Source organism: Lactuca sativa, chromosome 5 (assembly GCF_002870075.4).
Source record: "Lactuca sativa cultivar Salinas chromosome 5, Lsat_Salinas_v11, whole genome shotgun sequence".
NCBI classification, from domain to species: domain Eukaryota; kingdom Viridiplantae; phylum Streptophyta; class Magnoliopsida; order Asterales; family Asteraceae; genus Lactuca; species Lactuca sativa.
In genome coordinates, this window is record NC_056627.2 from 323190845 (window position 1) to 323218127 (window position 27283).

At 33.2% G+C, this 27283-nt stretch overlaps 1 protein-coding gene across 1 annotated transcript; it reads right to left on the minus strand.

Moving 5' to 3' along the window:
• Positions 1-22979: 22979 nt before the first annotated feature.
• On the minus strand, positions 22980-26967 carry LOC111896896 (probable auxin efflux carrier component 1b). The gene is made up of 6 exons (XM_023892863.3): positions 25591-26967; positions 24222-24498; positions 24064-24149; positions 23581-23738; positions 23416-23492; positions 22980-23323 (listed from the first exon to the last, which is right to left on the minus strand). The coding sequence occupies exons 1-6, from the start codon at positions 26711-26713 to the stop codon at positions 23257-23259; spliced, it is 1788 nt and encodes a 595-aa protein (XP_023748631.1). The 5' UTR covers positions 26714-26967; the 3' UTR covers positions 22980-23256.
• Between the last annotated feature and the right edge of the window lie 316 nt (positions 26968-27283).

Below are 27283 nucleotides of genomic sequence, written 5' to 3' on the forward strand. Positions count from 1 at the left end.
ATAGTTATGGACTTAGACATTAATCCAACAGTCTCCCACTTGGATAAGTCTAAAACTATTATTGCGTATGACTTCGAAACCCAACTAGCAATCGTAGCTCTCAAAAGTTGTTGTCGAACTCTGACCTTGTTACTGAACTCTGACTTTGTCAATGACTTGTCAATTAGATAAGGGATCATATATTTCTACATTCTAGATATCATATGGAATGATACATGGATTAATAGTCATTCTCTCTGTCCATTTTTTGTTTCCCGGTTTCCGATTTATGACGACTGACTGATTGAACAGATCAAATCAGTCCTGGCTTGGCCAAGCACTCACATGTGTCATCACTAAATCATCGAGGGGCCCATAGATATCGCTTTTATCCCGAAGGTAAAAGGAATGGATAAACTTCGACTCATATGGCCTGTTCTACTACTTTTTGAGTCATACACAAAGGCACGTTTTATAACATCGAGTTACCAATGCGTTTTCGTGCAATCAATGTACTATCAACTCATAGTAACAACTCATATCTCTAGGTTTAAAGAATATAAGATATTATCGTCTCATGATCACTCGTGATAAAATCCATGAAGTGATTCAAATGAGCGCGGATTGAATCCAATACTCAGAACTTATGAGCACTCATGAGTGTTGTAGCACCACTTTGTCCACCAACTTGGACCTCTACAAGCCAACCCATAACAGTCTTGATTCATATCTACTTCCAACATATGACCGATTGTGGATGGTTTGAATAACTTAGTCATTCAGGAAGAATAACTTAGTTTATTCTGGAAATCAGAACATGCAAAATGAAACACAAGAATAAATGAATCTAATATGGTATCAAAACTATGAATATAAATAAAACACTTTTTAGTTATCAGCATACTGAGTACTCATTATTCATTTTTTCGGTTTTATCAACTTTATACTTAAATTTAAAAAACACAAGTTGTCCCATGCTCCAAGCATGTACACTATGTTTTCTAAACAATAGCTTTGCCATACACTAAGTATGCACTCTATGTTTGTCTATGATCCATACTTTGTGAAATAAACCAATTGAACATAATTTCAATGATTCTAATTTCACACTCCCAAATCCTTATCGAAAATGTAAGAATTCCAAATTCCTATCATTTATCGAAATATGTTAGATTTTAAACTTATATGCAATAATCCTCTTGTAATGATTATGCACAAAGTCACAAAGCCTTGTCAACAGACATTACAGAGTATTCCAATGGAGATCAACTCCATGGAAACATCCTTCTTGCATTAATTTTTCCTAATCTTACACAAATTGAACAACTTCCACCTATGGAATCATTTCCATATTCCCATTTTGACTATCATTTCTGAACAAGAGTTGCATTTTTTCAGAATATGTCAATATGGTTCTTCCAAAAATTAACACTATACTTCCAACTGTCCCTGAGCAACCAATCTTTGGTAAACCTTAGATTGTCCTAGACAATTGCTTAATCATTTTAGTCATATCCAATTCTAGACCTTTTCCCTTCTTAATGCTCCAGGCATTTGGAAAATTTTAGAAAGGATGAATATTATAGCACATGCAATCGATCATGTACCCAAAGCAAATGGGACACAATTCATGATGTCTCACATAAAGACATGATTCAAGACCAGTCTTTTGCTACAATATTTTTTATTTGCCATGTTCTCAAAACTTGACTATGAAGAGGGATGTCGTAATCATAATCGAATTTTAAGAACACAATATATAGAATTTTCTCAAGTTAAACCAAACCAACATAAAATTCATATATATATATATATATATATATATATATATATATATATATATATATATATATATATATATATATTCTTGACTAAAGATTATTAAAATATCAATCTAAGCTTTTAGAATTGAAATGAAGTATAAGTTTCTCTCCCTTAATGATAGCAAAACAACTTTTCAACCCCTGCAACTCCATGAATTGAAACTTTTGTTTTCTATAATTAACATTGCTAACTTGCAACCTTTATCATAATTATCATGCTCCTAGTAACATGATGATTATTAGCATAACACTTATGCTACCACTAGCTTTGACATGTACTCAGAAATCAGTTGGACTTCTAGAAGTCAATAGTTTACTGACTTTCTTACCAACGTTCAGATTTCTGAGACAAGATTTCCTTGATAAGACTTTATCAAAATCATACACCTTATCTTAGATAGCTCACATATGTGTCTAAACAATTTTAGAACTATGAAAAGGGATGTCATAATCATAGTCTCAATTGTTTAGATCTTTGCTATCTACTTCAAATCTACTTGGTGGAAATGTTTCCTCACCATCATTTTCATGAATCGGAGAGAAACCTTATGACCCTTAGATTTTATGGTGTATGTGTTCTTATCCATGTGAATTTGTCAAAACCATAATCACAAGACATGGTTAATGACAAATCCAAACTCATATGGACTGAACTCAATCTTAATTTCTTGCCACCTGGCAGCTCCAGGGCCTGCTATTGCTTCCAAGTTGTTATGCAACCAATTGAGAACTCTAAGAACTCATATGCAAAGCCAACTTTAACTAGAATGGGCACAGATGTCAACACGATAGGTTATAAACCTCACGTTGTGTGCTAGTGTTAAACTATAGGTTTTTATTTTTGATTAGATCATGAAATTCTTTTCAGGATCTTTAAGACTTCCACTATCCTCTTGACATATAAGACTATCTTGCCAAATATTTAAGAGATAGTTTGTATTCTTTATCAAGACAGACACTTCACACAATTGGTCTTAGTTGGTCTTTGTTTTATCCAAAACATCACAACTTACCAATTTCAAATGTATAAGAGTAGGACACACGTTACTCTTACATTTGACTAGTGTTAATAAACCTTCCTTTAAGATATGTCACTCAAGTTACGATCTTGGAGTATGACTCTAAGAATTGTTTTTGGAACGAAGCATGACTCATCTTCTTGATTTCATCATTTCAACAATTCATGATTCCTCTTCTCAGTCATAAGAATACACTAAGATGACTTTAGAGGACTAACTGTGACATGATTTCCAAATCATTAAGATGATCACATAACATGATGCTAAAATACTCTCCCATTTTTTCAGATTTGAGAAACTTTTATCCTTTCTGCCTAATTTTATTCTTCTCATCCATTCTGCCATACATCGAAAATTTTCCAATGTATCAGAATTACACTTAAACTTGTAAGTGTAACCACATTTACTAAAATTTAGTAAAACATGACGAATAGTCTTATTGATATTTTGTGGTGGACTTGATCAGTGCACAAGAATGTGTACTCGATCCCTTAGTCCTTCACCTGACTCGCTTAAACATGTGAACAAGGAATTAGTCTTAATTTTCCAAAGATGAAAATTCTCACTCATCATACTACACAACTTGCATGATTCCAAGTTTCGGTCCAATTTAAACTTGGGTGATGAGAATCTTTCCTTATTTGGTAAAATTAGAAACTACCACAGACGGAATAATCAAATCCATTTTCAATATTGCTATCAATGCAATCTTATAAGCAACAATTTTTCCACAAATGTCATTGTAAGGATACTTAAAATAAATGAAATCAAAAAATTTTCCTTTTATTTTAAAACTTTGCGGAAAACCTTATCCTTACAATCTATATAAAAACCTTGTTGTTATCTATACCTAAGCAATATATCATAACTCATAAGCAACAACTCAAAAATTCTGATCACCGAACCATGCGATCGAAATCCATCTTCGCAATCAGAATCAGCATATACTTCCTTTAAGTTTCTTTACTTTTCTTTGATTCTTAAAACATGAACATGTGACCCAGTCACATCATGTAATAAGAATCTCCAAGTAGGAACTTAATAGAGTTAGACAATGGAATTTACCTGAAATAAAGTCAAACTTATTGACTTTACCATCCTTAGGTAAGTTTGGCAGCTTCATAACCAAAGCCCCTTCCTTTGGAAATAGAAACATATGGACCCTTAGGTAATAGTACATGGGACTATCTCAGACATAGCCTTTCACTTTACCATTTGGTCAACCAAGTTGACTATGGCCAATCCCTTTCCATTGGGAAGAGAATGCTTTTCTGGATTTCCTATGTCACTATTGTCCCTGTCCATAAAGTTTTGGGAAGTTGATCTCCTAATCAAATTTGCTTTACTAGTACACCAAATCATTTCTGATTTAGCAGCACCAAGCAAATAGATAAGATCATTAAGGGTCTTGTCATAGTCTATTTCATAGGAGTCCCAAAGGAATTCACTATGTGACTTATAAAGTGATTGAACATCCACTTCCTCTAGACTTTGACACCCAACTCTCCCGGCTTGTCAATACGTGACTTCATCTCCAAGATGTGATCACACATAGACCTTGCTTGCCAATAGGGATTGAGTGACCTTAAGCTTTTCAATAACTTGTGGGTTAGGGAGAATAATTGGAGAAGGTGAAAGAAGTAAAGTTCCAAGAGATTTGGGAAGATCATAGATGTTTGAACTTAGACATCTTTTGGGAGATATTCAAGATAGTTGATATAAAGTCCTTAATATGACACCCAATATGAAATATTAAGGATAGGACCCAACAAACTATTTTATAACTTAGAAGAGGGATATCGTGATCCAAGCTATAAAATATTTGAAGGTAGGTGAATGACGATTCACCAATTTCCACCAAGATAAACAAAATGTATTATTAGGTTTTACTTGGATTTGAAACTCCTAGATCTTTAGAGATTCATTGAACTTTTCAACGACATGTTTCAATCTCGAGTGTACCCTTCAGGTTTTGTGACTGGGATGCCAGGATCGCAAAACAAGGTGTGAAGTAACCATGCAAATTACTTGGTACCCTTAAGTGTCTACCCCTCAATCAATGTGTCGGTTAACCACACACGCTCCATCGATACTATGATAAACATTAAGTTACCCTTTGCCTACCTTGTTTAAATACAAGTTATTGTCTCGGTTAACCACACACGCTCCACTAACCGACTTAAACAAAGTGCAAAGTGTAATTTCATGGATTAGCACCTTATTCACATTTTCATAAGTAACTAAGATTGGGTATTTATAAGAGTTTAGTTACTTAGTATTTATCATTAATACTTTTAATGAAGGGAGAATTCTAGTCCTTGTCCTACCCGTTCGGCTAACGACCCTCCACCGGTCAAGGAAGCGGTGGGTGAGAGTGGACACTCATTAAACTACCATTTTATAGGCAGTAACCTTATACCCCCTTATAGACCGGCTTCGTGAATGAGGCCTACTAACGGTAAGACTGACTTTACTCTTATATATACATATATATATATATATATATATATATATATATATATATATATATATATATATATTATTAACTTATAATATTATAAAGTATAAGGGTTGAATTTTAACTTTTAAAATTCTAAGGGCTTAACTTGGAATTAAAGTATTCATGGGGAAAACTTTACACATTCCAAAACTTGAGGGTAATTTTTGAAACTATTCAAAACTCTTGGATTTTCATAACTTATGAGTTTAATTAAAGTTTTAAAAACTTTAATGAAGAGACTCTTGAACATCCATAACTTGAGGACAAGTTATGGAGTCATAAAACAATTTAATGAGGAAAAAGACTCTTCATTTTGTAACCTATGACAACCTTTATGAGTTTTAAGATTCATAAATGTGACTTTTAAGTTACATAAACACATTTTATGAACTTCTTTTAGATTACTTTGGATTAAAACCAACTATCACATAAGTTTTTTCCATTAATCTAAATTCATTCATAAAACAAGGTAACACAAAAAACTTTTGGTGTTGTGGAATTCTTTAAAACATTAACACCAAATTTTGTAACTCCATAAAAACTTTGAATCAATTTTTTTAAAACCTTTTCATATCCATAACTTATGGAGGTTTCAAAAAATAAAACTCTTTAGATCAAACTTTTAAAACTAATAAAATAATCATATCATTTTATCTTTTACTAAATTTGACCTAATTCAACTCATCTAGCAAATTATTCAAATTTTACAAATAATTAATTTTTCACAAGAACAAGTAATTATCTTAAAATTTGACAAACTTCATGTTTTTTTTCTTTTTTTCAACTTTGAAAATAAAATATTTGCATCAATATAACAGAAAACAACCCGTGGCTCTGATACCACTGTTGGGTTTTGAGCATTCTAACACTCCTATGGTGTACATGCAACCCTAAATACCTTGGATCTATGTTTTCTCTAATATACATGCAAATACTAATATTCCAAGGTATTACCCTATCTAGCATACAATCATAGATACTTGGGTAATAATATAGATAGAATACATACCTCTTGTAGTGTAGCTTGACTCCATGGGGCTTGAGTGCCTAGTGCCTCAAATGTGACACCTCAAATGGCTCACACAACATCAAATGCTCTTGGAATAAGTTAGAGAGAAATCCACACTTCATGAAATCGGCTAGCCCTTCTTTTACACACACTAGTGGCCGATTTTGTTGAATAATATGATGCTTATATAGTATGTTACAATTAGGGTTACACCATGTAAACCCTAATTGTCATGACCTTTCGTTTCCATGACCCATGAGTTATGTAACCTCCATGGAGCATCCTATGGGTTTAACCCAACTTGGTTATCCATGGAGCTTTTGCCCACTATATAAGTTATGGATGATTTACACAATCAACCCCTATATTTAATTAGTCTTCTTTTGATCACATAATTAATTCTAAATTAATTCTTGATCAATAATAATTAAATATTATTATTTTTATTATTAATATATTAGAACTTATAATATATTAATAACCATAAGTGTCTTATTTCTCTCATTTAGTCTATTCAAGTACATGATGCCATGCAACCCAAATGTACCATGCCGGGTCGGGTCAAGTACATACCAAATATAGTTATGGACTTAGACATTAATCCAACAGTCTCCCACTTGGATAAGTCTAAAACTATTATTGCGTATGACTTCGTCATCATGTCTAACAATGTGGCCAAGTTGCAGGCCAAAATAGTGAGTTTTCTTTGCCAATGATTTGCTGAATTTTGGGTACAGCAAGTGGTTGCATCTTTTAGAGTTTGTCAACAATCAGAAAGGTAAATATGTTGAGGAGTTGGGGCTTGTACTAGAGAGACTTATCACAAAGGTTAAAAGTGTAGATTTAATGTCAAAGACTTCCACTAAACCTTCCTCGTCCTTAGTGTCTACTTCAATGTCGAGGAAAAGAACTCCTAACAACGCCTGATTCCTTTTTGTGTATGATACCAAAGTTATTGACAAATCCTTGCCAATGGGTGTTGATCCTATTGAACACATGTTCATTCATCAACTCCAGCATGGGATTTTCTACATGGATGAAATCACGGCGTATGTGAATTATTTTATTCAAATAAGGAAGGCCAGATATGATATGCTTCTGAAAAAGATGATGTAAGACTTGAACCTTTCATAGTAAATACTACATAAAAAGTAATGAATTTAAGCCTTGAACTAATCACTTCGTAGTTGAACTACATAAAAAGTATATCACATGTCATATTTAAACATAAATTGATTTTTACCATTGTGTTCATTTCGGTTATGAACACTCTTATCTTCATCAGACTTTTAAAGAACTTAGTCTTATGATTTGTCGAAGTGGTGACCTCATATCCATATTACATAGGTAATGCTAATATGGAATTATCCATAGTCTTACACTATGAAAGCTATAAGTATTATTAAGAATAAAATATTCATCCATAAATCTTCAATGGAAAAAAAATCATAAGAATGAGCATACATGAGTATTTCTACTACTTTGAGTCTTCCATGTCTAGTTTGCCTATTGAACTCGGACCAATATATCTCCAATACTATGAGGTTAGGTTTCTGCCAAGTGGTAACTCACCGTGTTGGCTTTAAGACTATTCCCCTTGATGTGAAGATAATTTTCTTTCTTTACTAGGTACTTCTATCATGGGATCATCTATATATTCCTTTGAATTTATATAACTAATGGAAATAGATCCATTTTTCAGTAAGTCTCTTATTGTATTATGTCTACTTCGAATATGTTTTGACTTGTTGTAGTATATATGATTGTGTGCTCTACTAAGTACAACCATGATATCATAATGTATACAAACAACAATAACATGTTTAGGACACAAAGTAATACCCTATAGGTAAGTTTTTGAGCCACTCAGTTTCTTCACCAACTTTTTCTAAACCTACAAAATATGCTTCCATTATAGAACAAGTGTTCGCATTTTATTTACATAATTTCCAATATATAGCGGCTACAACAAGTGTAAATACATAACCACTTATGGATTTGCCCTCAGAGGTATTGGAAATCTGATTTGCATCATAATATCCTTTGCTAACAGGAGGATATCTCGCGTAATGCACCCCATTATTTTTGTGTGTATTTTAGATATCTAACCATTCTGATTAATGGATACTAATCATATTTTCTACGATTATGATAATATCAGCTCAATCTACTTATACTATATGCCAATTTTGGTCTAGTACAATTCATAATATATATCAAGATTTCAAGAACTTTAGTATATTCTAGTTAGGATACACTATTACCTAGATTCTTTTTAATACGGTGTAAAGAAGAAACTTCAGCAAATTCATTGGACTCATATTCTCCTCCTCTTTCAGACCTTAAAATTTTAATCTTTTTATCAAGTTGGTGTTCAACTCTATCCTTGTATTTCTTAAAAGAATGCAAGGCTTCATCTTTGGTATTTAATAAGTAAACATATCAACACTCAATCTAATCATCTAGAAAGCATTGAAATAATTATTTCCTTTTCATGTAGAAGTTGCTCTGAAATCAAATAAATCAGTAAGAATTAACTTGTGAGTACCATTAGATATTTCAAATGATTTTTAAGGATGGTGACAATACTTTGATTCTACACAAACCTCACACTTAATGATTTCCTCTAATGAACATTGACATTAAAAGTTTAATCATTCTTTGAATAGAATAAAAGTTAACATGTCCTAAACCAAAATGCCACAAAGAAAAAAACTCAAGCATTTACATAGAACATGTGCTAGTTTATGTTATTTAATTACTTACAAAATCATTATTTGGTGTTTCAACACCATACTAGTGTGACATATCCTATTTTTTAGAACAAAAAGAAAGCGTTTATGTACGCCTTCAAATCATAGTATTTTTGTTTGCGGAAAATCTCAGTTTAATAATACATATTGCGAAAATTTTTATGTTTTATTAAAATATCTTTGAGTAAATATTTTTCAAAATAAAAAAATTTAAAAAAAAAAACTCTAACGATGTCATAATCAATACTTAACATTGTTACAATGTGAAGACCTATTGGTCCTAAACACAATTGCAGGTTGTCTCTTAATCACTCGACATCCTAAACAAGTTCCAGCAGCTTTAACCATGTTACCTGTGATGCATATAATTTGAGTAGGTCAGGTTGGGAAACCTGGTGAGACACATAGGGTTTTCAATCCCATAATATTATTAATGATAATAATTAATAATTATCAAAGTAAAACCAACTATTACCAAACAATATAGATATATCCCATAACTTAGATATCTATAAAACATTAAACCCATACATACCCATCCCAACCATTTCTCACAGATCTTAGTCCACGATTATCAATAAGAATCAACTCACCTTATGAATTTTTTAGAGCAATGGTTTGACTACAAATCCAGGGGCTTCCTTAGTTGGTATAAGTTATAAAGGCACTTAAGCCATCAGAGTATTTGATGAATATGACATCCCTATTTTATCTACTTCTATGGGTTATAAATCCACAATAGCAACGTAATTTACAAACTCTCTAGAATGTCAAGTGTTGTCATCCTACTCTGTTTGATGACCATACATATTGTTTTAGTTGCCTGATCGAACCCACCATATCTAGCTATCGAAAGGAGTACAATATCGTACTTCGATATGCTAACCGTACATCAACACCCAATAGTGTCACGTAATAGAGTTCTACTCTCTGTTCCTATCACACACACCCTTTCTATGATGTCACCCAATATCCAAACTTAATTGAACTAAGCATCCCCTTTAAGTCCTAGTGTATAACTAGACAAGATTACAATGAATGTAATCAACATAATTTCATGCCTATGTAATATCTTTACACTATAGCGTATACTAAACACACTTTTGATTTAAATCGAACTAAGCATCCTTTGCAGATCTTATTTCGTTACTAGGTGAGACTATAATGCTTTTGATCGATTTCCAAAACATTTTCCTATTTATTCCATACTATCGCAATACAATATGCAATTATTCTTTTATCACGTAACTAGGTCTAAATATTCATTACATGTCTTAGTTTTACACTTAGATCCAATTACAATCCATGAAATTAACTTTAAAAATAACTCTATTTAGACAATACTATCATAAGTTAGTGTATATTTTTAACACGGAGTATGAGGTATTTTAATATACAATAATGTTTTAAGTAATAATACTTATTTTTAAGATTATCATATAATAATATCATATAAACATTTAACACAAAATTAACCATATCTGGTTCACACTGTATATGTTATCAAATATACATTTAATAAATATTCCAAATAATAAGCAATTAATTCACAAATAAACTTTCAACGGATCATTAATACCTTTAAATAAATACTTTGTATTAAAATTATGTTCTTGAAAGTAACAATGTACTCACCAGATATAGGTGGAAGACTCGTAGGAAAGTCATCTCTTTGACTGACACTTTCAATTCCCTTTTAAATCTACCTAAACACGAATATTACTAAACCTTAGTATTCATTCGTATTTATGAAGTTAAATAATTTTAATGTTTTCTCAAATTTATCAATAATCCCACAAGAACACTAATGTATAGCTGATAAGAAACAACCAAGGTAAGATCATATCGGATGTAGGATCCGTTTGGCATATAAAAAATATATTGTTTGGAAAATTCACTTGAAGCACCTCAATAATCTAGCCTTCACATAATTCACGTAAGTAGATCGGTCAGTAAAACAACTCGTATTACTGATAAATATTATTTATAAGTTCAAAATAATGATTATAAACATAAATATAAGGTATACTTAAAGCACGGTAACATAACTCAACTTACAGGTTGCTTGAAGAAAAACTGGACATTACGCGGGCAAAACTTCGAAACTGAAAGCTCTATTTCTCCAAGCTTTTTGGCACTCCAAAGCTTCGCTGCCTTTCAGGAGGGGAGCGCAACGCCTGCACATGTCACAATCTGATGCCATATCATGGGGAGGAAAGGTGGAGGGAGATGCTTCCAAGTATCGCTCATCCGGCGGTGCCATGTATCTCCCATCCGGCGGTCTGAATTTTTTACTTTTCTAAAAATCATAACTTTCATATACAGACTCCGTTTTTTATGGTTTTGATATCCACGCATAGTTGTCACGAGTACTACAACTTTCATTTAGACTTCTTCAGCTAATTTTCACTTTATTTTTCATTTTATGGTGTGAGAAGGCTTAGACTGTAAATAACGCTGCGAAATTTAAAACTTCTTCATACCAGCTCTGTTTTCAATGTTCTTTATACTGTCGATTTCATATCGAAGAGTACTACAACTTTTATTTATATTGTTTTGGCTAACAATCAACCAAATTTGTTTCAATTTCCTCATACGCAGACAGATTTTAGCGTTCTTTAAATTGACGTGTTCCTATTGAAGATTACTTTGACTTTCGTTTAGATCACTTAGGCTAATACGCAACCTATCTCTGATTCACTTTTTATGACACATACACTATATCGTGTCGAACGTGAAACTTAGATCAATCATAACTTCCTCATACGATGTCAGATTTAATAGTTCTTTTTATTCATAGGCTCATGATCATGACTACTACAACTTCTGTTAAGACTATTGTATCCTAAATAATATTTTACTTTTAATGTTATTTTATCGCTTAACAATCATTTTTATATTAATATTTCCAACAAATATTATATACTCTTAATATTTGTCCACTTAATGTGTGTATGATATTTATTTATTGGCTCGCAACACATACGAAGAACAATTACCCTAATCAAGGATTTTCATTGTTTGTTAAAATGTATAATTATTATTATTATACTCTAAATCTCTAGCCTGAAATTATGGGCGTTACAATTACATAGTTAAAACATTGACTTTGAAGAGCCCCTCACTAAGGTAGCTCATTCCAACATATTCCTTACCCTTAGTGAGAAAAAATTTATCAAACTCAAACAAAAGCTTGAATCCCTTATTATTAAGAAACATATCATAAATAATATTTGTAGCAATTTCAGGTACATGATATACATTACTATGTATATATTATTTCTCATAAGTCAACTTCAACACAAATTTTCCTTTTCCTTCAATCTTGGCGGTCGTAGCATTTCTCATATATATTTCTTTAACATCAACAACTTCATGATATGTAGAGAACATGGTTTGGGAGTTGCAAATGTTTCATGTGGCTCCAATATCAACCTACTAGTCCACATAATTTCTAACCTTGTTGGTTAAATCATTGCAAAAAAACTGATTTTGTAATTCAACAACATCAGTTTAACCATATTCTCAACAATTAAAACAACTACCATAAATTTTCTTAAATTTTTTCTTGTTTAGGCTATGGATTTTGCCATATTTTTAGGAGTTTTGGGATCCCCCATGTTTCCCTTTCTTGTTTGTGCTCTTTAAATTGGATGTACTTCATTCGCTGATGAAATTGGCACTTGTTTCCTGCATTAGCCTTCTTAGTCATTGTATTGTCTTTTTCAGCCCGAATCCTCAATACAAGTTGCTCAAAACTTATATCATCAATCAAGTGTTTAAGATTCAACTTGAATTTTTTGCACGGAGTAGGAAGTTTTTCAATAACTGAACCAACAAGAAAGTTAGAATTTATTCTTATGCCTTCAATTTCAAGATCATGGATATTGACTTGGAATTCCTCTATTATTTTTAGAGACAGATTTGGTGTCCATTATTCAGAAATTCGAAAATTCCCCAACCATGAATCTCTTGGAACATGGTACTTCTATCTTGTATTTCTTTTCCAGTAATTGTCATATATCTCTCGTAGTAGAATATGTAGATTACATATTATAGAGGGAATCATCTAATGTATTCAAAATAAAATTTCTGCAATTACATTCATTTAATTCATAATCTTCCATAACCCTTTATGAGATGATTTTGTCCTTCACTAGTGGGATAAGGTAGAATTTCATCAGTAAGAACATTAGAAATATGAAGTGTTTTCATGTAAAACAACATCTTCTATTCTCATCTCTGAATGATTAAACCCTTTTAATTTCTCAAGTATTTCTACATGATTTTTGATGATTAATTGTTGATCCATTCCTTACTTTTAATTTATGTCATAGATTATTATGGCATAAATAAGAAATCACGAATTCTAAATCAAACACTAAAAACAAATGAATGTGGACATATTTGGCTCAAGGATTCTAAAGGAATGTGGTGGAATTAGAATCTAAATTCCTATGAAAATGGTGTTTGGATGAAAAAATTAAGGGAATGGAATTTTCTAAAATTTCATTAAATTCGGCGCCCACGCAAATTGCTCATTCTTTAGGTGGGATCAAAGATTTCAAATTCCTTTTCCTTTTGTTTTATAAAAAGTACAAAATTAGCCTCGCCTCTCAAATCAAAAGTTCACGATTACCATTATCTTTCCACGATTACAACTATCTCCTCCATAATTATCTCTTTTCTGTATATAAACCGTTCACTCGATTATCTCTCTAACCATTGCACATCGTTCTCGATTTCTTGCCATTGGTTGTTGTTGGGTCGTCCTTTTTACCAAGTAAGTTATTCAATCTGTTTTTGTATAACTTTGATTTTTCTCTATGTACATTTCCTTTGTTGTAATTATCCTAGAAAGTATGCACTCCTTTACATACTTCGTTTTATGTATTTCCTTCAACACACATGAACTCCATAAATCCATCTTTTTCACTAGGCGCATCCAATCTTTTGCCATAATCACCGAAAATCAGTAAATTACAAATACCATCCGGCTCAATCCACCATGCTACACATGTATACCTACCTGGTCATAAATCATTTTGGAGAATGATTTTGATCACCAGATCCATCTGATCAATTATAATTGCAGTGTCTAGTTTTTTTTTTTTTTTTTTACTTTGCACACAAGTTGCTCGATGTATTTCCTACTTTTTATATACAATCCACATATGCTTTCATAGAAAAAAACCATGCATGCATGAATGCCTGCTTATTAAAATGTCTAGTTGAAAAAAGTCTAGTTTTTTACTATGTGGTAGTATAGTTTATGACCATTCGAATGCGTAGTTTTTTACTATATGAAAAAAGCAACTATCATATAATGAGGTAGTTGAAAAAAATTCATAGTTTCTTTACTATGTGAAAGTGTCTAATTTTTATACTATGTGAAAGTTCATTGTTATGCTTTTTACGAGACTTGTCATATCAATTGTATTTGAAAAGTGTAGTTGTTAAGTATGTGAAAAGTCTTGGCCTATTGTTATGCTTTTTATATGTATTCAGCATATACATGCTTTTATAATATCGCTTTGTTCTAACTTCCGTTAAACAACCTATTAATATCAGAACATCATTTAGTTTTTGTATTTTTAACAGTCGGTGATTAGGGAATGGCTCGACTTAGTCTAACAAAAAGCAAACATAAGATGAAGATAAAGCAAATAATTTCTATGTTTTGGAACGAAGTTATGACTACCGTTAAATGGTTTTTTATAATGGTTTGCAACTTGCTACACAAATATAGGAGGGGCAAACCATGTATCCTAAACATATCATCGGAGTTAGATCGACGATCAATATTGTATAGATACACTTATGAAAGTGACACTATGTGCATATCACAACTAAGGATGAGTAGGATATGTTTCACAAAGTTGTGTAACATGCTTGAGACGCTAAGTGGATTAAGAGCAAGTAGATATGTGAACATTGACGAACAAGTGGCTATATTTCTACACATTCATGCCTATAATGTAAAGAATCGGGTCATCAGATGTCGGTTCCATCGCTCGGGAGAAACAATTAGTAGACTTGTTACCCGAGTTTGCAATGAGGTGATAAGATTGCATTCACATTTGCTTAAGAAACCTGAACCCATTCTGGAGAACTCTATCAATCAAAGATGGAAGTGATTCTAGGTATATATAAATTTTTTAAATTTTTGGTCATCGCATAATTTGCTTGGTAGGGCATATTCACTAGAAATTTTGTTATTTTGTGTAGAACTGCCTAGGAGCTTTAGATGGAACACATATAGAATTCTTAGTGCCAACTAAAGACATGCCTAAATACAAAATGCGAAAAAATGACATTGCCACAAATGTATTAGGGGTGTTTTCATAAGATATGCAATTTATCTATGTTCTACCGGGATAGGAGGGCTCAGCTGTTGATGGTAGAGTACTTCGAGATGTCCTTCTTAGGAAACATGGATTGAATGTTTTGAGACCGAGTATGTGTAAATAATGTTCTAGATTTGTATTACTAGTTTATTCTACTAACTAAAGTGTACTTTTAGGTTATTATTTGGTATATGTTGGTTATACAAATGCAAAAGGTTTCTTAGCCCCTTATAGAGGACAACGATATCATTTGAATGATTGGTGTGATGCACACCAACCAACTACACCAAAAGAAATCTTCAACATGAGACACTCATCTGCAAGAAAATTCATAGAAAGATGTTTTGGTATTTTAAAGGCAAGATGGGGAATTTTAAAGGACAACTCATATCATCCTATTAACCTAAAAAATAAGATCATAATTGCATGTTGTCTTCTTCATAATTATATAAGGAAAGAAATGTCAACTGATCCATTTCAGAACAACTTTCAACCGGATGAAGGAACTTAAGATGTCAGGGCGGGAGATGATGATAATATCAGTTCTATTGGTGTGTCAACCGAGTGGACTATATTTCGAAACAATTTAGCTCAAACTATGTTTGATTCTTTGAGTGCTACACATTGATGTGTTGTATCGAGATTCGAAAATAATTTGTCTTTATCTTTTGTTTATCATTTATTATGAAGAATATGGTGCTATGTTTGTTATTTTAAATGATAAAGTTTGATTTGTTTTTTACTAGTTATATTTGTTATATATAATTGGTTGTGTAATTTAATTGTATTCTTTATTAGTTTATCTAAATTTTATGCGTGTAATACTAAGTGTGATGGAAAAAGCATAAACTATAATTGGACAGTTAACGAATATGTCAAGCTTGTGGAAGCATTGGTAAATATAATGAACATCAGAGGATTTGAAGCCGATAATGGTTTCAAATCCGACTATTTACAACATCTAGAAAAAGCATTAAAGGAAAATTCCTAAATTTGGAATAATGGGTAAACCACACATTGAGTCAAGGATCAAAACCATGAAAAGGATTGGCAGGTCGTTTATGATATGTTAAATGGTACAAACACAATTGGCTTCGGTTATAATAGCTCCATACATTCCATAATAGCCGAGCCCACAGTTTCGGAGTCTTACATACAGGTACATTATTTGGATTTTTATATAGATTCTATTATGATAACTTTGCATTTTTATGTACTAAACTTTTATGATACATAATAGGTTCATAAAGAGGTAGGTAAGTGGAGAAATAAGACATTTCTTCATTATGAGGATTTATTCATTGTTTTTTGAAACGATAGAGCTCAAGGGAATAAAGCCAAAGATTTTTTCCAAATGGAAGAAGATGCAAACAGTGAAGAAAGAACAAAACAAATGGATGATGATTACGACCAACCGGTGGTAGTACGCCAAAATACACAACCTACCCAAAGTGAATAATTTACAAGCGCGCGCTCAAGAAAGAGGAAAAATAGAGTTGATCTTATTGTTGAGGGAATCACTATTGCAGCTAAAGTGCTTGGAGAAAAACTAGAACAAGTGGACAATAGCATAAATCAAGCTATACTAGGAGAAACAGATGTACAAAAGAAAGCTTCTATGGTGATTTCTGAAGTTACCAAAATGCAATCATTGAGTGCATTGGATAAGTTCAGAGCAAGTCGGAAAATAATGTGTGATCCTGAAACTGTGTTAAGTTTTTAGAATTTGGAAACACAAGATCGGGAAGATTTTGTGAAGTTTATGTTGCAAGAGTGAAACGGGCATCAACTACATAATTGGATATTATTTTACATATTTGTGTGTGGTTTAGTTTTTGAAATTTAGATTGACTTTTGTTGCTTTATATTATTATAGTTAGGTGGTTAATACTTTTATTGAAAAGAGTTATGATTTTTAGTTGTGTTCATAATATAATATTTTAGATATTGTGTAATTTATATTCATTGAAAGCATTTACAAATTATTTTTTTTAAATGATTTTCATTTTTATTAAAAAAAATTAATAACTTACAAAAAAATCACTAAAATGATATTTTGGTCATATTACATACTTTACTCTCCAATTCTTTTGTCAAATTTGCAAACCAAATAGAAAACAAATTGCATTCCATGTCAGCCAAACACATAATAGATTCCATTTTCTTTAGTTTCCATTTACTTCATAATACAATCCTTCGACAGATTCTATTCCTTTCAAAAACATTATGTAATCCAAATGCCTCCTAAGGAAGCTTGGCAAAGCATTCGGAATGTATGTGGTGACAAGTTTAGGTAAAGAAGTATTATAAGATCAAATTAAGATTTTTGTAGGATAATAATATTGAATGATAATACTCCTAATAACTTTGGTTGAAATATTTAAAAAGAGTATTTTTATTGAATGTGAGATCTTCATAAAATTGTATAAGCAATATTTTTTTTATAAAAGTTTCAAGTGACAAAGTTTATCTTTATACTTTGTTATAAGTTAAAAAAAATTATAACAAGTGTTGTTTAGAAAATCAACATGTGTTTGTATCTTTTGCATTTGATACATTTTGTTTTCTCGCACCAGAGGCTGTGGAGCACCTCAACAGAGTCCAACGGGTCATGCATTCTAATATCAGATCTCCTAGATCCACAGATGTTGTTTTCAAAATAATTAGTTTTGCCATCCAGAAAGGGCTAGCGGCACAACTTGTTGCCCGTTTGCCTTCCATCGATATGTATTGAACTTTATTTAGCTAAATTATATGAGAAAAATAAATATTAGACACTCCATTTTAATATATGGATTTTTTTATAAACAATAGAAGGTTTATAAAATTAAGGTGTTATAGTTAAGGTATTTATTTGAAAAGTTTATAAGCCTTGAAAATTGTGATAATATTCATTTCTTTGAAAAATAAATATTGTGAAAATACTCATTGCTAAGTGGTGGTGGAGGTTAAAGAAGGAAAGTAAAGAGCTTTGGTTTAATTGGGTCAAAGCTTTTCATAAGCTTGCTATTGTGGATAGTAAGTTGATTGCTAAAAGTTCAATCCCGGGTGTGTAGTTAAATATTGCTACCATCAAGATTGAATTTGAAGAGTATAGTTTGTCGTTGGATAGTCTTTTTTGCAAGGTTGTGGGTAAGGGAGATAATACATTCTTTTTGAAAGATCTCTACTGCGATTCGATTGCTCTTAAAGATAAGTTTCCAAATCTTTACGTTGTGGTATATAATAAGAATTGTCTTGTTGGTGATAGAAATGTATCAACTTTTGGTGTGTAGTTTAGGTGGTGTTGGTTTAGACCAATTGGAAGAGGTAAGGAGGCGAAGCAACTGAAAGATATATGTGACTTGATGGTGAATTTTCATTTCATTAATGTTGTTGACAAATGGATGTGGAATGGCGACAGTTCCGACATTTTTTCTATCAAGTCTTTGAGGACTGTGGTGGCTAATATGGACCTTTGGATTCTAGATTTGGAGTTCATTTGGGTGTCGTGGGTACCTCTAAAGGTTAATTGCTTCGTTTGGAGGATGTTCAAAACAAGTTCCTGCTCTCGGTTAATCTTGTGAAGTGAGGTGTCTCGGTCGCTTTGACTAGATGCAATTTATGTAACAGAAAAGAAGAAACAATATATCATGTTTTTTTTTGTGACTTTGCTAAAGTAGTGTGGAGGTGGATGGTTTTGTGGTCTCAACTTTACCGTTGGTTCCTTATAATCGTTTTGATCTTCATATGGTGTTAAATGCTCCCTTCCCTAACAAGAAACAAGTTTTTTTTCTTGAGATGTTCGCTTGTTTACACAACTATCTAGTTGATTTAGAAGACGATGAATGGACAGATTAAAATAAATAAATAAATATGAGAGAGAGAGAGAGATCCACTCCTTTGAAAATCGGATGATATTATATTTATGGGCTTTAACTAGATCAATATTAGATCAAAGTACAAGCTTCTAGATTAGTCATGATGGTCTTATTCTCCTTAATTAAACCAGTTTTGTAGTTTGCTTATTCTAGCGTCTTGCTAGTTTTTGTGGGTAATAATATTTTGCATTTAAAAAGAAGTTCATAGTAATCTGCATTCTACTTGGTCTTTTCCAGGACGGCTTGGCATCTTTTGATTTCGCTTTTATTGCATTTTTTTAGACAAATTAATGAAACATTTAATTATCATCGTACAACGAGTGAGATGAAAAACGGGCAACAAGTTGCGTTGCAAAGACTTTTTGTATGGTAAAGCTAATTTATTAAAGACTACATCCATAGATCTAGGGGATATAACATTGTTATGCATGATCTGTTGTACTTTATTAAGAAGTTCCATCGTATCTGGGGCGAGGAAAAACCAAACGTATCAAATGCAAATGGTATGAACACGTATTGATTTTCCATGCACGATTTCTCATGTTTGGTGACTTTGTCTGTAGCAACTTTTAAAGCAGTCTATCTTGTCGTGAAACCCCCAACCCTCAAGCCCACGAGAGGGGATACCCCTGTAAGGTCCACACATGCGTGTTTCCCTCCGATCCATCCAAAAATCAAAATGTCAGACGGTCTAAGGGTTGACCTTCCTTTTGTCATGTCAATCAAGAAATTCACAGGTGCCTCTTTCTTGGTGGAAACACCGGCATGCTTAAATCTGTCAAACAAAACATCCCTAACCATATTGTGCCTGTATTTGAACCTCGGGAGTTCTTTACAGTAAATTGCATGCTCTCCAAAAGAGTCCAAACATGCCTTGCGACACACCGTACATATCTCAACGGTTAGGAATATTGGAATCATGAGTCGATATTTGAGGATAGTATGATATTCCACATGAGACATATGTTGGCCAAGCCCATCTATAGGGATAGCTAAAATAAAATCTTGAGCATGTGGTGCACGTAAGCACTTGAAAACGCTTTCTGTCGAACCGTCATGTCGAGATGTACTTCCATATCTTGGACAATTTTACGAAAAATAACACTCGCTAGTGTATTCTAGGATTTAGCAGGGGTGGTGTCTTTAGTAGTAAAACTGTTAAGGTCAATATTCGGAAGCTTGTTACGATTAGAAGCCAAGGCACAATCATAATCAAAATCCCTACCATATATGTCGCTATCCCGTAAGATGTGGTCTTGCAATATCCAAGATTGGGTCCTTGAGGCAACAAAAACATATGGGGTAGTCTCTACTGCCGAGTATAAACCCAAACCACCAAACCTAATGCGTAAGGAAACAATTTGCCATTGTATGTAATCAAAGAAAATGTCATCACAAACCACAATGTCCTCAATCGCCCCGCGCCACCCACTGTCAAAGAATATAGCAGCCTCCTCCATGTGAACGGGTTGGCACGCCCACAGCCCAAAGAAAAGTTTAGCAATACCCATACAAGACAGAAGCAGAAGGAGCTCACTCTGGGTCAGACAATTGTGGAAGAAGATGCGTCAAATTCACATCATTTTCGGCTTTATTTATAGCTAAACTGCTAATAAAACTAGCATCTCTACTAACAGATCCTCCGAGAAGTTTCACTCCCAAAGGCGGTCTCCCAATGCTAGCCGGGAATAGCCCCCGACGTAACTTCCTACCATCACACGAGGGCCAAATCATAATATACATGTGGAGGTGACGAAAATCATAATATACATTTCTAACATTCATTTTCAAGCTTTCAATTTTACTATTGACTTCTTCATGTCTTCCTCGCACCTTGATTAAAATCATCATTTGCATTTATTTTATTCGTTGTGTGCTTTCATCACAGATCATTATCCTTTAAGTGTTTAAGACTTCAAGAGTATTTATTTGAGTGGTCAATCTCCTCTTGCAAAGAGTATGACATTACTAGAAATGCAAATATTGTGCTTTTCAAGACTAAGTAAAAGTCTTAAGCTATTTTATTACTCGATCAACCATATATCGTTGGGTAGCTGATGGAGATTTAGAGGGATGCCCTGACGAAATGGATTAAGCTTTTGTAGATTCCAACCACTATAATTCACTGTGTTATTTCTTTCCTTTAACTTTTACATTTTCGCATTTATATTTTGTTTTATCTTTGTTATTGTTGGTTGGAAAAAATATTATGTTTTTGAATTGCCTTGTGCTTTTTTTATATATAAATCGAAGGATTGTGTTTATCTTAATAAACTTGGTTTGAGAATTAACAATTGCTAAAACATGAATAAAATTTCCATTAGCACATCTCCAACTTACACTTACAATCAATATAGAGTGGTTGATCTTCTTATTTTTTATTAAAGTTTTCAAGGTGAGAATTAGTTATTATAAAATTATTGACTTCAAGATGTAATAAATTTTGATGGCTTTGAGGGAGAGGGTCCCTCCCAACTCATTCAATATATTCTTATATCAGCTTTTTCGCTCTTGTTTATTTCATTTTTTTCAACTACAACACATAGAATTAATATATTTCTCAATCCTTTCAACTCAATCAATTAAAAATATACACAACAAAATATGTACAAATTCTTAAGCTTATGAGAGAGAGGCTTCCTCAACCCTGGGCAATCCCCCAAGCCCAAAAATGTCACCCCCGAACCACACCGACATACCTTGTAAATGAACATTTCCATTTTCACTTTGCATCTTTATAAGATTTGAGAATCAATTAAAAATTCATATTTGCTAGAAGTATTGACTAAAAATTATTTATTAATCTTCAAGATGAATAAAACTTCAAAAAGCTTCTTGATATAGAATAAGCTCAAAGACTTACAACCGTTTTTAGATAATATGATTCAAACTATTTTTGCCTTGTAATTCTTCAAGATCTTCCAACACACAATATCCATTGATGGAATGGTTCTTGAAGAACTAAAATATTTAGTGTGTGTGACTTTCTAACATTTCTTTGCCAATTTACAATACAGAAAGTTTCTACAAATAGACAATGTTAAAAAAAAAAAAAAAGAGAAGATCTAGATGAAAAAAATGCAAGAGTAAGAGGAAATGTACTTCCATCAAAATAAAGTTGAAGATTTCGATCGGATCATAATTAGTAAAATCATTCTCTAAATCACGATGAACCAAAAAAAAAAAAAGAGAGAGAGAAATCATCCCCCATGGTGGTATAAACCGAAAAATAGAAGAACTAATCTCCTACGTTTGAAAAAATATCTTGGGGTTATGATTGTGCTCATTTCTCTATTTTGTGTACCAAATATCCGCTGAGACCACAAATAGATTTCTTTGATTATTTATTTTGTGATTTTTATAAAATGGTTTGGTTTGAAAATAACTGTATGATTTAATTTGACACATTTCTAGTTAGTAACAAATGTGCTTTTGTTGTATAAATCACTAGTGTTACTATGGTAAATATAAATCATGTGAAAATAATCATTGTTTGTTACTTAATATTTGACATTTTTACAAAATGTTTAGGATTTGTATCTTGTTTATTTAAAAATCAAAATTGATAAAAATGTTTTACCCTTTTTAAAAGGAAAAGGGAACAACTTTTATGTGACAAGACAAAATGTTGCAGCATTGCCGCATTGGGATTCCAATGTACTAAATATCTGCCAAAAGTGCAAAGGAAGTAAAGTAAAACTGTAGAAGAAGAAGAAGCATCTCAGCCTTCACTGCTTTTCTTGTTGGAATACACAAAAGAACTTGGAGAGACAAACATTGATTCTACTACCAGACAATGTCTTCTTCTTATCAAATTACATTTCTCTCCCTCTCCACCCCCACCCCTCCCCTCTAATTTCTCTCTCTTTTTCTCTTTTACTACGTTAACAAAATGGTAATTTCACATGTTAGAGAACCCCCAAAAAAACCCTTCCTTCTTCAAACAGGACAAAAGTCAGCATCCATTCAAAGCCCCAACACAATGTAGTACACCAGAGTAATTGGTAGCGCTATCAACATTCCAAATATAACCCTGCAACACAAAACACAAAACATGTAAACAATGCATTAAAAGCTTGTACATTTCCATAATACAACTTTCAATGCATGACGTACAAGACTCACCCTGTGCTAAGTATATCCGGATGTACATTGTATTCTTTGGCAAACACAAAAGGGACAATTCCTTGTGGGAGAGCTGCCTGTAAATATTTAAATAACAACAACAAATTCATTAGTTAAAATAAAGGTCAAGATTTTGACTTCCAAAAGTCAAACAAGTTTCTATACCTGGACAATGGCAACATGTAACAAAGTTCCTTGAAGTCCAACCGCAATCGATGCAGCCGCCATGACCGCAGGTCCAGTCAAAAACCTAACCGCCATGGCGAAAGTCGCAACTGAGTTCCCACACGCTATAATCTTCGGTTGCAATGCCATGAATAAACCTACAAATTAACATAGAAAACAAAAACACTTATGAAAACACTCGCCTCTTTAATAAAATACATTGTGTCTGATACTATGCAAGTATCAGACACAATGCAACTATCAAGGTCTGATACTATGATATAGTATCAGGCTTGCAGGTGTAAGTACTAGGTCTGTTAACCTAGTACTTACATACTTATATCGTTTAGTGAAAAAATGAATACTAGGTCTGTTAACCTAGTACTTACATACTTATATCGTTTAGTGAAAAAATGAGTACTAGGTCTGTTAACCTAGTACTTACATACTTATACCGTCTAGTGAAAAAATGTGTAAACATACCGAGACTAAACATGGCCATGCCAAGACCGGCATCGGAGAGAATCGCAATGGATTTTGCAACTATTGCGGGCATTTGAACATGCCATCTACAAAAAAGAAAATGATATATAAATCATTTGTATTTGATAAAAAGAATATAAACTTGGTTTGTCACATACTTGAATGACACTAAGGACCATGTGAGCCCAATGAGACTTGAGTAAGTGTTGGGGTTTCTAATAAGTTTGCGCCACACCATGATTAAAATGAGTCGAGTCATGACACTAGCCGGTGGCATAGCCGATGCCTTAGGTTCACCATGAGGGCTAGACTTTGGGTGGAGCTCAGCAGTCGAGCTCGACCCGAGTTTAGACAAAACCGATGCTTCGCGGTCCACACCGTTCGGGCCTGGTTGGTTCCCGAAACTGAACTCGTTCCGGCCAAAATCGTCGTAATCTAGTTTCAACATCAAATGGGTTAGAATTAGTGGGCTTTTAATCAAGAAATAGCAATGTACTTTCATTGATTAGTTTAAACTAATTAAATATGAGAAAATGTATTTTCTAGTTTTTCACCTTTTGGTCCTATTTTTTAATTGTATGAACATTTGGGATGATTATGGAAGATGGAAGGGAATAAGTGAAGCACATGTGCAAAGGGTAGAAACATGAGGCCCATGTTTTAAGGGATTCTTGGATTTTAAAAAGGAATAAAACAAGAATGAAACGTCGATAACGAAGAATATGTGATTAAAGAAACAAAATGACCAATGTTTCAGTAGATATGTATATAAAATAAAATTGGAGAATGTTTGACCATTAATAAGGCAAAGCGACAAATTTCAAATATCAAAATTTAACACGAATACTTTCAGATAATACATCAAAAATGTTTCTGCCATGCGGTTTTATAAATTCGCACAAATCTGGATCTTATAATCTTATATACGAAAAAATTAATAATGACTCATGTGGAATTCGAAATTGAAATATTTCAAATTTGACCGAAGAAGTTGACTTCATGGGACGAATTTAATCATGTTGCAACAAAAGGAAGGGAAATAAATGAAGCATGTGTCCAAAAAAGATGAAGACATGCATGGCCAAGATTCAAGGGGACTCTCCGACATAATCAACAACAAACAAACAAACAAACACAACCATCTTGGAATTAAGTGAATCAAACCCAAGATTTTGGGTGTCGTTAATTACACTAATAATACAAAACATTCCCATAATATAAGGACTAATAAGCCATTTAGTTTTGATAACATTAGTCTTATTCAAGGGCACAAAAACTAGATCAAGAGTTCATGTGAGAAATGGAATCAATTTGGACCAAATCTTGGGGATACCCTACAAATCTTGAGTCCCTTAAATCAAGAACCTTCCAACCATAAGGTTAGAATCTTGAATATTCATGGTATGAAAGGACCCATCAAGATATGTAGAAAAAAACCCAACAAAAAAAGTCGTTTTTTAGCAAAGTAAACACCAGAATTCAACGAAAATGGCTTAAAGAGACATGAAAGGGTAAAAAAGGTCTTACCTTTAGTGTGGGGTACACCTCCAAGATCATTACCATACTCTCCACCTCTAAACACATGAATCCCTCCTTCTGAAACAGGTGAAGCACTTGAACTCCAAACAAACATGTGAAGATCTTTTCCACCACCATCGCCACCACCGCCTTTCTTCTTCCCCGCCGGACCTGACACCGGAGAAAAGATTCCGGCATTAGTTGGTGCAGGATACCCTGTACTTCCCTGTCCATTCACCCTAACAGTGTTATTGCCACTCTCTTCATCATACCCTACGTTCCCAAAATTCGACCCTCGTGGGCTAACACCGCTAGCATTCTTCCCATTAACCATGGAGTAGAAATCGGTGTGGTTGAAGCTCGAACCCCTCGGAGTTGGGTTTCTTGATGACTGAAGAGAGTAAATCTCAGCATTTGTTAAGTTTGAAGGACGTGGTGTTAAGGAAACCCCGGAATTCATTCCGCCGTGCGACCGCCGTGAGAAGATCTCCGACCGGGAACTGGTGGATTTCCTCACAGTGACATGAAGCTTTCCGTCGTCTCCAACTTCCGCCTCCGTTTGCAGAGGCTCTTTTCCGTCTAACGACAGAATATCGGAATCAACTCTGAATGAAATAATCGAACCAGCAGTGTCTGGAAACTGTTCAGCAATCAAAAGACGAGCACCTCTATACTCGAACAAAAACAACATCAAAGTGTACCAAATAATACACTGAAGAACAACGATTTGAACCATTAAACTCCCGGAAAAATCTCCGTACATTCCTTTCAACAAAGGGATTCCCATGACGAGGGTGTTTGGAAGAGTCGAAAGTGAGAATAAAGTGATCGACCATTCGAGTGAGCCTCTAGCGCTAACTCTTGACCAGATGGCAAGAACCACAAGAACTATGAGTTTTTGCAGAGTGTCAGCGGCTATGAACCGAGTGTTCATGGTGTAAGGATTGTTGGTAGAGATGAAATGAAACGAAAGCAAAGGAACAGCAAAAAGAGCCACAAATCTGTTGATTCCTGAACATTGATCCGGGGTGAAGATCTTCCACCATTTTACTGAGCCATAGGCTAAGATCATGGCTACGTAGAGTGGCACAACGGCTGTGAGAACATGGTAAAGATCGGAACCGGTGATCATTTTTCTTTTCTGTTTTTCAAAATCGAAACAAAACCCAGATAAAACAAGAATGTAAGCTACAAAAGGGTCAAAACCCAAGTGTGATTTATGCTAAAGAAAAGGTTAAAGATGAAGAAGAAAAAGGTTTAGGTTTGAGGTGGGTCTTTTGGTCCATGAAACCTGAAAGGAAATGAAGGAAGAAGAAAAGGGAGTCTGATTTTAAGGAGAAAGGGGGTATGAGGGGGAAAGGAAGGCGATGTGATGTGTTATATTTATGGGAATTAATGGCAGACAGGGAAATAAAAGCTGATGTTTTTGAGAGCTTTTTTATAGTCTTTTGATGATGAGAGAGAAAATAGGGGGCTCGGGCTCACTCAACCAACTGGACAAATACTATTATTAAGCATAAAAATTTTAGGCTTCGGTTTTTGTTTTTCCTTTGATTTTAAGGTATGATAAAAGAATTGTCTTGTCTATTTTGATGGTAATGTAATATATATATATATATATATATATATATATATATATATATATATATATATATATATATATATATATATAATAGGAATAGTTTCAAATTGAAAAAGTAAA

Excerpts from the sequence above, each read along its gene's own strand:
- LOC111896896 (XM_023892863.3), bottom strand. The coding sequence starts at position 26,713 with ATGATCACCGGTTCCGATCTTTACCATGTTCTCACAGCCGTTGTGCCA. Across the intron at positions 23,739-24,063 it reads CATGGCCATGTTTAGTCTCG|GTTTATTCATGGCATTGCAA; the intron begins GTATGTTTACAC and ends GTTAATTTGTAG. Across the intron at positions 23,324-23,415 it reads CCGGATATACTTAGCACAGG|GGTTATATTTGGAATGTTGA; the intron begins GTGAGTCTTGTA and ends TTTGTGTTGCAG.